Source organism: Mus musculus, chromosome 4 (genome assembly GCF_000001635.26).
Source record: "Mus musculus strain C57BL/6J chromosome 4, GRCm38.p6 C57BL/6J".
Taxonomy (NCBI): Eukaryota; Metazoa; Chordata; class Mammalia; order Rodentia; family Muridae; genus Mus; species Mus musculus.
This window is the reverse complement of record NC_000070.6, coordinates 73,660,919-73,673,356: the sequence shown is the minus strand read 5'-3', so window position 1 is coordinate 73,673,356 and position 12,438 is coordinate 73,660,919. Positions and strand designations below refer to the sequence as shown.

The 12,438-nt window shown below is 43.0% G+C and overlaps 1 protein-coding gene across 1 annotated transcript; it reads right to left on the bottom strand.

Moving 5' to 3' along the window:
- Window positions 1-958: 958 nt before the first annotated feature.
- Window positions 959-7,339, bottom strand: Gm11239 (predicted gene 11239). The gene is made up of 6 exons (NM_001277487.1): window positions 7,301-7,339; window positions 4,099-4,186; window positions 3,323-3,631; window positions 2,967-3,044; window positions 1,682-1,987; window positions 959-1,378 (listed from the first exon to the last, which is right to left on the bottom strand). Exons 1-6 carry the CDS (start codon window positions 7,337-7,339, stop codon window positions 1,083-1,085), a joined length of 1,116 nt encoding a protein of 371 aa, NP_001264416.1. The 3' UTR covers window positions 959-1,082.
- Between the last annotated feature and the right edge of the window lie 5,099 nt (window positions 7,340-12,438).

The following is a 12,438-nucleotide window of genomic DNA, read 5'->3' as shown; positions in this document are numbered from 1 at the left end:
ATAAGGACACATGTTCCACCATGTTCATATTATTTATAATAGCCAGAAGCTGGAAAGAACCAAGATGCCCCTCAACAGAGGAATGGATACAGAAAATGTGGTACATTTATACAATGGAGTACTACTCAGCTATTAAAAAGAATGAATTTATGAAATTCCTAGGCAAATGGATGGACCTGGAGGGCATCATCCTGAGAGAGGTAACCCAACCACAAAGAACTCACACGATATGTACTCACAGATAAGTGGATATTAGCCCAGAATGTTAGAATACCCAAGATATTAGATACAATTTTCAAAACACATGAAACTCAAGAAGAATGATGCCCAAAGTGTAGACACTTTGCCCCTTCTTAGAATTGGGAACAAAACGCCATGGAAGGAGTTACAGAGACAAAGTATGGAGCTGAGAAAAAAGGATGGACCATCTAGAGACTGCCATATCCAGGGATCCATCCGACAATCAGCCTCCAAATGCTGACACCATTGCATACACTGGCAAGATTTTGCCGAAAGGACCAAGATATAGCTGTCTCTTGTAAGAGTATGCCGGAGCCTAGCAAACACAGAAGTGGATGCTCAGTCAGCTATTGGAAGGAACACAGGGCCCCCAATGGAGGAGCTAGAGAAAGTACCCAAGGAGCCAAAGGGATCTGCAATCCTATAGGTGGAACAACAATATGAACTAACCAGTTACCTCCCCCCCCCCCCCGGAGCTCTTGTCTCTAGCTGCATATGAATCAGAAAATGGCCTAGTTGGCCATCAGTGGAAAGAGAGGTCCATTAGTCATGCAAACTTTATATACCTTAGTACAGGGGAACAAGAGGGCCAAGAAGTGGGAGTGGGTGGGTGGAGGAGTGGGTGGGGGAGTGTGTTTGGGACTTTTGGGATAGCATTGGAAATGTAAATGAAATAAATACCCAATTAAAAAAATGAAAAAAAAAAAAAGCAAAGAGTTGTGTCAAAATAATTTATTTGATTTCACATTTCCTTTACAATAAAATAGAGACATTGAGGATCCATACAGTGCTGGAAGATTCTTAGTGGTTTTCAGAGGAAAAAGAAAAGTCCCCACATGTCTTCACTGAGGACTTGAGCTCTCATCACGAGGTGACCACGGCAGCTGAAAGTTGTTGTCTCCAGGGAGAGAGGCCTGAAATACATGTTGAACTGGCAATGGATAGGTGGCATTCCAGGCATCCCATCTGGGAACCAGTAAGTCCTGACTGGACATGATTAGTAATGGGATCCAGGGAAGCTGACCAGAAGATGCAGCCATGCCATAATCCCAAGGCTGGTATACAGGAGATGGCATCACCATTGGAGTTTGAGGGTTTGAGGAAGGCCTGTGGTAACCAGACCAATTATACTGAACACCTGAGAGGAGAAAAAAGAGAGAAAGAGAAAGCATAAACATGGCACCCTCACTCTCCCTGAGTCACTCTAAGTAATTGCCTGTCCTCTGGGTCAGAGTCAACTATGAACAAGTCCAAATTCCATTGCCTTGAGGTGACACAGGAAGTTAGACATTGGAGGCCAGAATTTGTGCTGTATGCAACAACACAGCCCTGTGGGAATGGGGCTTCACTCCATAGTCTGCTCAGCTCTGTCCTCATGAAGGACAGGCCATCTGATGCCACCACTTACAGAACCCCAAGTGTCTGTGCAGAAGAGACTCACCTGGAACATGGCCTCTCTGACATTTGGGGTCGAAGATCCTTTCCAGATAATCTCTATAAGGAGAAAACAAGGGTACAGTCCTTGATCTCTCTCTACTGAGAGTGGAGTGCAGATCCTTCATGGTCCACATCAGGTCCAAACAGCTTTGGATGTCCTTGAACAGGCCTCGATGATAGAGACGCTGGCAAACAAGACTGCTCTTCTGCTTGATCTTCTGGCCTGGGTGGCCAAATTCCCGTTCAACCACTTGCCACTCCTGCAGGAAGATCTTGATTTCAGGGTCGGTCCATGGGCTAAAGGAAGGGCCTGCAGAGACGGAGGGGCAAGATGAATATATCAGAGGTCACACACACGAACCTGTCACCTTTACTCAGGGATTCTCCCTGAACATTGAACTGACAAAAAAATGGTTACTTTCTGTTATCAAGACATTGGGAACACTTGCAGGAGAGCCCAGGATCCAGAGTCTACCAGGCTCTTAATACCAAGAGGTACACTCACTGGGAATTCATCAGTGTCTTCAGCTTTAGAAAATAAATAGGAGTTCAGATTTAGGTTTTAGCCAAGGGCAGGTTTCAGGCAATATCAACCAACCTAGGAGGACCACACTGTCTCAATTTAAAAATATCAGAGACACCGAGTGAAACCAAGGTCAGTTCATTGAAGTTTCTTTTATGAATTGGGGTTTCCTTCCATGGTGCTGGCCATCCTACAGCTCACTAACACTAAGCCCAACCTATCTAGGACACCACACTGATGTGCTTGCCTCTGGCTCCCCCTCCCAAGTACTGGAACTAAAGGCATGGGATGCCAATGTCACACGTTTCCTAAATATCTTCACTTCTTGGAAAGTTAGGCTGAAAAGCAGACACAAGCAGAACTTTATTGGTTTGTTTCCTTCTAACTATGATATAATCAACTTGACGACAAAGAACAGCCATGACAAGCCCACCTCCTGTCAACTCCTGACTAGGATGTCACCTTAGGTCATGACTCCTTTCCAAAGGAAACAATAGCAATAAGGATACAATCAGAGAAGGGTGATAAAGCCATCCAAGGAGGAATGGCAAATGCATTGCATATTTAACAGTGTCATAGTCATACCTAACGTGATATAATATCCCCCACACAACTCCAAAGGCAAGGGAAAATATCAAAGGACATATGGGAGTTCCAAACCTTCCTACAGGAAATCAGAATTTCATCACCCTTGGACATCATCAGTGATGAGTTCCCCTTAAGCTTTCCACTAGTGTGAGGGATGCGATAACGCCAACGTGCATACCTAGAGAGATGGCACCACCAATGCAGAGGGAAGTTGCATAGGAAGCTGGTGGGTTACCGTGCCCATCAAACCAAGGACCTGAGTGAGGAGAGAAGAAAGAGAAGGCGTTTAAAATGGCACCCTCACTCTCTTTGAGGCGCTATAAGTGGTTGTCTGGACTCTGGGTCAGAGTCAAGTATGAACAAGAACACATTCCATTGCCTTGGAGTGACAGAGGAAGTTTGAAACACAGAGCAGCCCACTATGGGAAATAAAGGCCTATGGGAAATGGACTTGCAGCATTTGTGTGCTCTGCTCTATGCCCAGCTGATGCTTTTCTCTGGGACGTCAAAATCTCCTCTACACAAGAGACTCACCTGGCACATAGCCTCCCTGGGATCTGGGGTGGCCCAAGATCTCGTACAGGATCCATTCATAAGTCGAATACAAGCGGTAAGCCCGGGGCCTCTCGTTACAAAGACGTGTGTGCAGGTCCTTCATCTTCACCATCACATCAAGGCAGCTATTCTTGCTCTTCCTCAGACCCCGATTAGAGAGGCGTCTGCTAAGGGACTTGGCCTTCGCATGCATCTTATTGCCTGGGTCTCCGAGTTCATATTCAACCATTGCCCACTCTTGCAGCAAGATCCAGATTTCATCCTCAGTCCACGGGCTATCACACGGACCTGCAAGGCAAAGAGGGATGCGATGAGGATATCAAAGGTAACACACATGACCATGTCAACTTTGCTTAGGGACTTTCCCTGCACACTGATTGGCCAACGATGGCTTCCTTCATTTTCAAGTGGTTATGAACACAGTCTTACCAGCCCTGTTGCAGCACCTATCCTGCTCTTCACAGCAAGAAGTACACTCACTGGGAAAGCATAGGTGTCTGCAGATTTAGGGATGGTTTGGTCCCAGAATACAATGGGATCCACAGCATTAGTGCTACCAGGGAATGTTGGATCTGTAGAGACTCATAACCACATCCACAACAGGGAGACACTCAGAGCCTTCTGGGACAAGGGCATAAATCAGGGACCACTGAATGCTGGTCTATCCTTACTACAGATTTCCAATTCGGGGCTCTTTCATATACTCGAGGTCAAAGAGCAAGAGAATAGAAGAGCAGGGATTTCACTCTGAATACCTGAGGAACTTTGGCCTTCTTGCCTCAGCCTCCTCCTCCTATTGGCTTCTTTGTCATTTCTCACACTTTGGACTCGGTTATCTTCTCTCTGTGCAGAAAGGAAAAAATTAAATATTAAAACAGGTTGCAAGCTACAGGAATCCCTGTTCCTCAGCTGTGAATGGACTCAGGTAGCAGCCTCCAGTTGCATAAGCTAAAACAATGCACCCTTACTTCCTCATTCACAGATGCTGGTCCATTCTCTTCTAATGGGAGATTAGGCCTGTGAGGTTAATCCAAAGAGGATCGACAGTGAACAGGGCAGGAGCTATTGAACAAGTGGAGGAAAGAAACTGAAGCACCTCTCCTTTGAGAAGACCACAGCCACTCACTCTCTCCAGTTCACATTCTTACCATTTTCGGCAGGGGAAAAAATTCCCTTTCAAAATCTAATCAACTCCAGCTGTGCTTCAGACACAATAAGATATCAAGAGAAACTGTGTGAAACTACACTTTTCCATCCTAAGTCACACAACATGGGTGTCTGACAGGTGGCCATAATGGCATTCACTCCTAAGAGGAATGGGGATTCTCAGAAATTTAACATCATTCTTGGCTCCATAGTTGGTTGTGGGCTAAAACCTAGAAACCCAAGGACAAAATAAATCTAGTTGTTGTACCTCTTCAATTTACAGACATGGGTTCAAATTCAAGGTAGCTAACCATATTTTGTATGTGGCGAGGCACAAATAATCCAGTTATCCTACAGAAAATAGGAGTGAATGTAATTGCCCCCAACTCACCTGCATTTTGTCTCCTGAGCTTCCTTTCCTGAACTCAGTGAGGAAACTAGGGTCTAATGTGTCCCGGTGTTCACAAGAGTCTGCGGTGCAAGGAGCTCTGCTTACTTCCCTGGACTACTACAAGTAGGAGACTCCTGTGCAAATGTGGTCCTTTATAAAGCTCTACAGTTTAATTGAATCTGACCCACCCAACCCATGGGTTTAGGGTGGCTCAATTGTTGACCTGGGGCCTTTAATCCTACATCCCATGCTGAGGAAAGAAACAGGCTCGTGAGCAGGATCTCCTAGGCTACATAGCAAGACCCCACCGTCTCTACTGAAAATGACCAAAGAAACTAAGTTACAACTAGGCCAATTAATTTAAGTTCATTTTATGAGACAGAGTTTATTCACCTAGTCCTGGGCATTCTTCAACTCACAAAGCTAAGACCAAACTCTGGTGTGTGATACACCGATCAATCCACTGCCTATAGCTCCCTCTCTCATATGCTGGGATCTAAAGTAAGGCCCAGACATTAACACATTTACTAAATACCTTCTTAGGTGTCCTGGCTTCCTCCTCTGGATGAAGGCATAGGATTCTCGGGTGCTGCACCACCATGTCTGCCTAGATGCTGCCATGATTCCTCTCTTCATGATATGGGGCTGAACTTCAGAACCCCTATGTCATTCCCAGTTAAATGTTGTCTTTCCTAAGAGTTGTTGGACATGGAGTCTCTTTAGAGCAATGGGAACCCAAAGGCAGGCAGAAGTTGGTACCAGCACTGAGATATTGATGTCATAGACCTGAACACGTTTTGATTTAAAGGAAAGTGGGTTTGGGGGACTTTAGATCAGGAAAGCCATGGAATGTCTTAAGTGGAGCTGGATGGGTCATTCTAGCAGGGACATGGATGACACTGATGCTGAGAGTGAATTGAACTGTGGGTGTAGGGCTCAAGAGGTTGGTTTCAGAGGAGAAGAATGTTAGTATGTGGCCTAGAGACTGTTTTTTCTGCTATTTGGTGGAAAATATGGCTGCTTTTTGCCCTTGTCTGAAGAATCTGTTTGAGGCTAAGGTGAAAAGACTGAGATCATTTGAAATTGCAAAGGGAGTCTATAAAAAGTCTTTAAAAGAATAGACTTTGTTCTTTGGTTTACAGTGATCAGGAGCTTAAGGACAAACATAACAATCATAAAACTAAAACAACAACAAAAAAATCTATGGTTCAAAGGCAAGCAGATCTTTGAGTTCATGATGAGCCTGTCTCATTCCAAGCTCTAGGTGAAAAAAAGGTTAAGTACAGGCGTGGTGGGGCACACCTTTAATCCCAAGACTCAGGAGACAGAGGCCTGTGTATCGCTGAATTTAAGGTAGTCTACAGACTAAGTTCCAGGAGAGCCAAGCATAGGCAATGAATGAAACCACTGAACACAGAAAGCTGGTAAAGATGGAATAGAACATGGGGTGCCATGTCCCAGTACACCAAGCAGTAGAACCCTGCAGCTTTGGCCCAGTACAAATTAGGCATCAAGTATATTGCAACCTATTATTAAAATGGGTTCAACCTCGACTCTAGCCTGCCATCCCACAAATGTACTTGAAGAGAAATGTTATTAGATTATGGGGGAAGTGGACTTGTTCATCAATACTTTTTAGGAGGCAAGCTCAATCTTTGGCAGCAGTTAAGTCCATAGCAAACCGCAAATAGGATACAGTTGTTGCAGACCAGTCCTCTAGGCAGGCAGATACCACATTCGAACCGGCACCTTCGGTCCCTTCTCTACTCAGACACACAAGGCACAAACCAGAAGCTACAATCCGGTCAGGAGGAAACTGACAGATATGACAACTGGCCTGAGGAGAGCCCACAAAGCAGACATCTGATGCAGGAATCTAGGTAGGATTTCTTGGATGAGGGTTTCTCAGTGGTAGCTAGCTTTACCACCTGTAATAACTCAATGTCCCTAGGTAATGCAAGCCAATACTTGTGTATACTTAGGGAAGAATAGTGACTCAGAGAAAACCAAACCACCGCTCAGGGCTCATTCCCCCTAATGTTTGTAGAGTCATTTTATACGCCAACATCACAGGTCCTTTCACATGTTTGCTATATCAAATATCCTTTCACCTGTTTCTGCTTCAGCAAAACATCCTTTACCCGTGTCTTCCTCAGGGAGACATCCTTTCACCTCTGTGCCTCAAGAAAACATCCTTTCAAATAATTAACTTTGCAAAAAACTAGGAGTTTCCACTTCAATGTGATTCTAGCTCTCAAATCAGGAATAGAGGAGGTTAGTGGGACAATTGATGCTGGTTGAATAATGCATAGAAATTAGAGGGTATTATAAAGGGACCACCATCACTGAGGAGAAATCTTCTGGGAAGTGTGATCTGAGAGTACTAAGAAGCTGTGTTCCAGAGATTGCCAAGATTGTACCTCATACTGTAGCTGGACGTGGTAATCGGTGAGATTCATCCAGGTGGTACTGATTTTTAAGTTATGAAGGGGTAGTGGAGAGCAGCTGAGCCTTGGCTCTCAGAGTTATCAGGGAAGGCCCTTTGTGTTGTTGTTGTTTTCTTAATGTTTTGTAGTTTGTTTATTTATTTATTTTTTGTTTTTTGTTCTTTGTCCTTTGTTTTGGTTTTTTTCGTTTTTTTAGTTTTGGTTTTGGGATTTGAGCGTTTTTTTTTTTTTTTTTTTTTTTTTTTTTTTTCCTGGAGACAGGGTTTCTCTGTGTAGCCCTGGCTGCCCTGGAACTCACTTTGTAGACCAGGCTGGCCTCGAACTCAGAAATCCACCTGCCTCTGCCTCCCAAGTGCTGGGATTAAAGGCGTGCGCCACCATGCCGGCTAGTTCGTTTATTTTTAACTGTTTCTTTCCTTTTTCTTTCATATAAAACTCATCAATAAATTTTCACCCAAAAGGCTGGCCCCTCTCCAAATCTCCCCTTGATCTCTGAGTAGGTGGACTCCCTGGGTATTACCTCTACCCTGATGCATAAAGTCTATGCAGGTTTAAGTTCATCCTCTCCCACTGAGGCTAGACAAGCCAGCCCTATGCTACTTATGTGCCTAAGGCCTCAGATCATTGCATGTATGCTCTTTGCTTGGTAAGTCAGATTCTAGATGTTCCCAGGTATGAGGTTAGATGTGACTGTGGGGTTGCCATTGCCTTCAGCACCTAGGGAAGGCTGTGTGTGAAGGTGCAGCCCTAGTTGCAGTTGATAAATTAGGACTGAAGAAGTCATGCAAAGAATTAGTGACTAGGCACATTGAAGGGAGCCTTTGAGAGGCTATTGGTGAAGCCTACATGTAGTAGAAGTCCCCAGCCTTTTGGAGATGCCAATGCCATGGGATGACCAACAAGAATAGCAGTAATGGAGTGTCACCCACCAAAGCCTAGAGTACTATAGAGGGCAGAGATGAAGAAGTGACCCAAGCCCTATGGAGGAGCCCAGATGATCATGTGTGGGTCCCAGACATTAGAACAAGAACCTGCAACTTAAGGTTACCTTTTAGACTTGAGGATATTAGAGAGATCAGAGGCATAGATAACCAGCTCGGCAAAGCTCTTAACAAAGCTGGTAACAGACATGGAGATAGAGCATTTGGCGTTTGCACAGATAAATTTTTATCTTGCTTTGGTTCAGTATTTCTTCACTGTAACTTTTTCAATTAGGAATATATATCCTGTGATATTGGAGGTATATGATCTGCTTTGTGATTTTGATTTTATACAGCACTACCCTTAAGTCATTGAAAGGACATTAAACCACATGATCAGATTATGGCCTTTCGAATTTTTTTGACAGCGTTACATAGTATGGGGACTTTGTCAGTTAGACTGCATATTTTAGCATTATGCTATAGCTAGGTATAGCCCAGAGAATCTTGTGTTTGAACAAGGGGCCAGGGAGAGGAATGTGGTGCTTTGTGGAGCTATGCTTGGCTCACAGACTGGCTTTAGGTGACCCCTTTGGGAGCTTCATCAACTCAAAACACATCTCCCCCCAAAAACAGACAACCCCTGCTCTTACCTCAGTTAGTGCATGCACTTCCTAGGGAGGATGATACCATGCAGGCTATGTAGAACTTCCTTCTTTTCTGGCCTTCTTGTAGACCTATAACATATATGTATGTCTCAGAAGAGAGCCCTAGGTCATGATTCATTTAAACAATAAACACTTTATGGACCTTAATTAGACGTAGAGTGATGTAACTGTACAACGTGGAATGTCAAGTGCAATATAGATGGATACTAGATACATAGACACATAGATATGGCGAGATATAGAGACAGATAGAGAGATAGAGATCAAGATAAGATAGATGGGCTGGTCGGTGGTGGCTCATGTCTTTAATCCCTGTACTTGGGAGGGAGAGAAATGCAGATTTCTGAGTTCAAGACCAGCATGGTCTACAGAGTGTGTTCCAGGACAGCCAAGACTATACAGAGAAACCCTGTTTTAAGAAACAAAAACAAAAACGAAAACAAAAGCAAATAACCAAAACCCCCCTCAAACCCCCCAAAAAACCCAAACAACAACAACAACAAAAACAAAGATAGATAGATGGTAGACAGATATATATATATATATATATATATATATATATATATATATATGTGTGTGTGTGTGTGTGTGTGTGTGTGTGTGTGTGTGTGTGTGTGTGCATGTGAATCACCAGGCCATTATTAGACCCAACATAACAATCCTTTCTACCTATATATGAGATGAGATAGGAAATGAGTTTGGTGGCAATGTCCCTTGACAGACATTCTATTTTAGTATCTGAAACCTAAATATTTAGATAACTTTTCATATTCTCTCAATTGATATTGCATCTACTACCCACGTACAACTCAATTTTGAACCCATTATCGCAGTATTCTCAAAAAATGGAGTCTGTGGATCACTGACCAGGGCTCCTCCATCAACAGGGCCAGATAATGAAAGAGCTGCTGAGCTGTTGTCTGTGAAGTAGAGAGAGTTGCAGACTCAGGGTCAGGAATCTTATGGAAATGGAGGGTAGACAACAGGTATCAGGTACCCACAAAATGAACCTCACCATGAAGTATGACATCCCCTCCCCTCTATACTTATGTCCCCTACTAAAGTGACAAGAATTAAACATGAAAAGAGTTATGATGGCCTCAGCATCGGTGGGAGCCCTCTTGGTTCCAGGACTCCACCGCAAGTAGTCTGCACAGGTGAGAGTGTGCACTACAAAAGTTAACAGCTTATGTGACAGGACGAAGCAACACAGCTTCTGTGAAAGGTCCTGTTTTCGGCCTTCATCTTTGGCCAGGAGGGAGGTCCTAAGGCCAGATATCTGTGCACCTTCCCTGTAAGAGGAGAGCTTGTCTGCAGAGAGTGCTCTGACCACTGAAAATCAGAGGAGAGAGCTAGTCTCTCAGGTCTGCTGATAGAGGCTAACAGAATCACCAGAGGAACAATCTCTAACCAGAGACAACTTAACAACTAACTCCAGAGATTACCAGATGGCAAAAGGTAAATGTAAGAATCTTACTAATAGAAACCAAGACCACTCTCCATCATCAGAACCCAGCAGTCCCACTTCGCCCAGTCAAGGGCACCCCAACACCCCCGAAAAGCTAGACCCAGATTTAAAAGCATATCTCATGATGATGTTAGAGGACATCAAGAAGGACTTCTATAACTCACTTGAAGAAATACAGGAGAACACTGCTAAACAGGTAGAAGACCTTAAAGAGGAAGCACAAAAATCCCTTAAAGAATTGCAGGAAAACATAACCAAACATGTGATGGAATTGAACAAAACTATCCAAGACGTAAAAAAGGGAAGTAGACACAATAAAGAAAACCCAAAGTGAGGCAACGCTGGACATAGAAACCCTAGGAAAGAAATCTGGAACCATAGATTTGAGCATTAGCAATAGAATACAAAAAATGGAAGAGAGAATCTCAGGTGCAGAAGATTCCATAGAGAACATCGGAACAACAATCAAAGAAAATGCAAAACGCAAAAAGATCCTAGCTCAAAACATCCAGGAAATCCAGGACACAATGAGAAGACCAAACCTACGGATAATAGGAGTAGATGAGAAGGAAGATTTTCAAATCAAAGGACCAGCAAATATCTTCAACAAAATTATAGAAATAAACTTCCCAAACCTAAAGAAAGAGATGCCCATGAACATACAAGAAGCCTACAGAACTCCAAATAGACTGGACCAGAAAAGAAATTCCTCCCAACACATAATAATCAGAACAAAAAATGCACTAAATAAAGATAGAATATTAAAAGCAGTAAAGGAAAAAGGTCAAGTAACATATAAAGGGAAGCCTATCAGAATTACACCAGATTTTTCACCACAGACTATGAAAGCCAGAAGAGCCTGGACAGATGTTATACAGACACTAAGAGAACACAAATGCCAGCCCCGGCTACTGTACCCAGCCAAACTCTCAATTACCATAGATGGAGAAACCAAAGTATTCCACGACAAAACCAAATTCACACCTTATCTTTCCACGAATCCAGCCCTTCAAAGGATAACAACAGAAAAAAAAATAAAAATACAAGAATGGAAACCACGTCCTAGAAAAAGCAAGAAGGTGATCCCTCAACAAACCTAAAAGATAAAAGCCACAAGAACAGAATGCCAACTTTAACAACCAAAATAATAGAAAGCAACAATTACTTTTCCTTAATATCTCTTAATATCAATGGACTCAACTCCCCAATAAAAAGACATAGACTAACAGCCTGGCTACACAAACAAGACCCAACATGTTTGTGCTTACAGGAAACTCATCTCAGAGAAAAAGGTAGACACTACCTCAGAATGAAAGGCTAGAAAACAATTGTTCCAAGCAGATGGTCTGAAGAAACAAGCTGGTGTAGCCATTCTAATATCTAATAAAATCGACTTCCAACCAAGAGTCACCAGAAAAGACAAGGAGAGCCACTTCATACTCATCAAAGGTAAAATCCTCCAAGAGGAACTCTCAATTCTGAATATCTATGCTCCAAATACAAGGGCAGCCACATTCATTAAAGAAACTTTAGTAAAGCTCAAAGTACACATTGCACCTCATACAATAATAGTGGGAGTCTTCAACACACCACTTTCACCAACGGACAGATCATGGAAACAAACTAAACAGGGACACAGTGAAACTAACAGAAGTTATGAAGCAAATGGATCTAACAGATATCTAGAGAACATTTTATCCTTAAACAAAAGGATATACATTCTTCTCAGCACTTCATGGTACCCTCTCCAAAATTGACCATACAATTGGTCACAAAACAAGCCTTAGCATAAACAAAAATATTGAAATTATCCCATGCATCCTATCAGATCACCATGGACTAAGGCTGATTTTCAATAACAAAATAAATAATAGAAAGCCAGCATTCACTTGGAAAATGAACAACACCCTTCTAAATGATACCTTGGTCAAGGAAGGAAAAAAGAAAGAAATTAAGGACTTTTTGGAGTTTAATGAAAATGAAACCTCAACATTCCCCAACTTATGGGACACAATGCAAGCATTTGTAAGAGGAAAACTCATAGCTCTGAGTGCC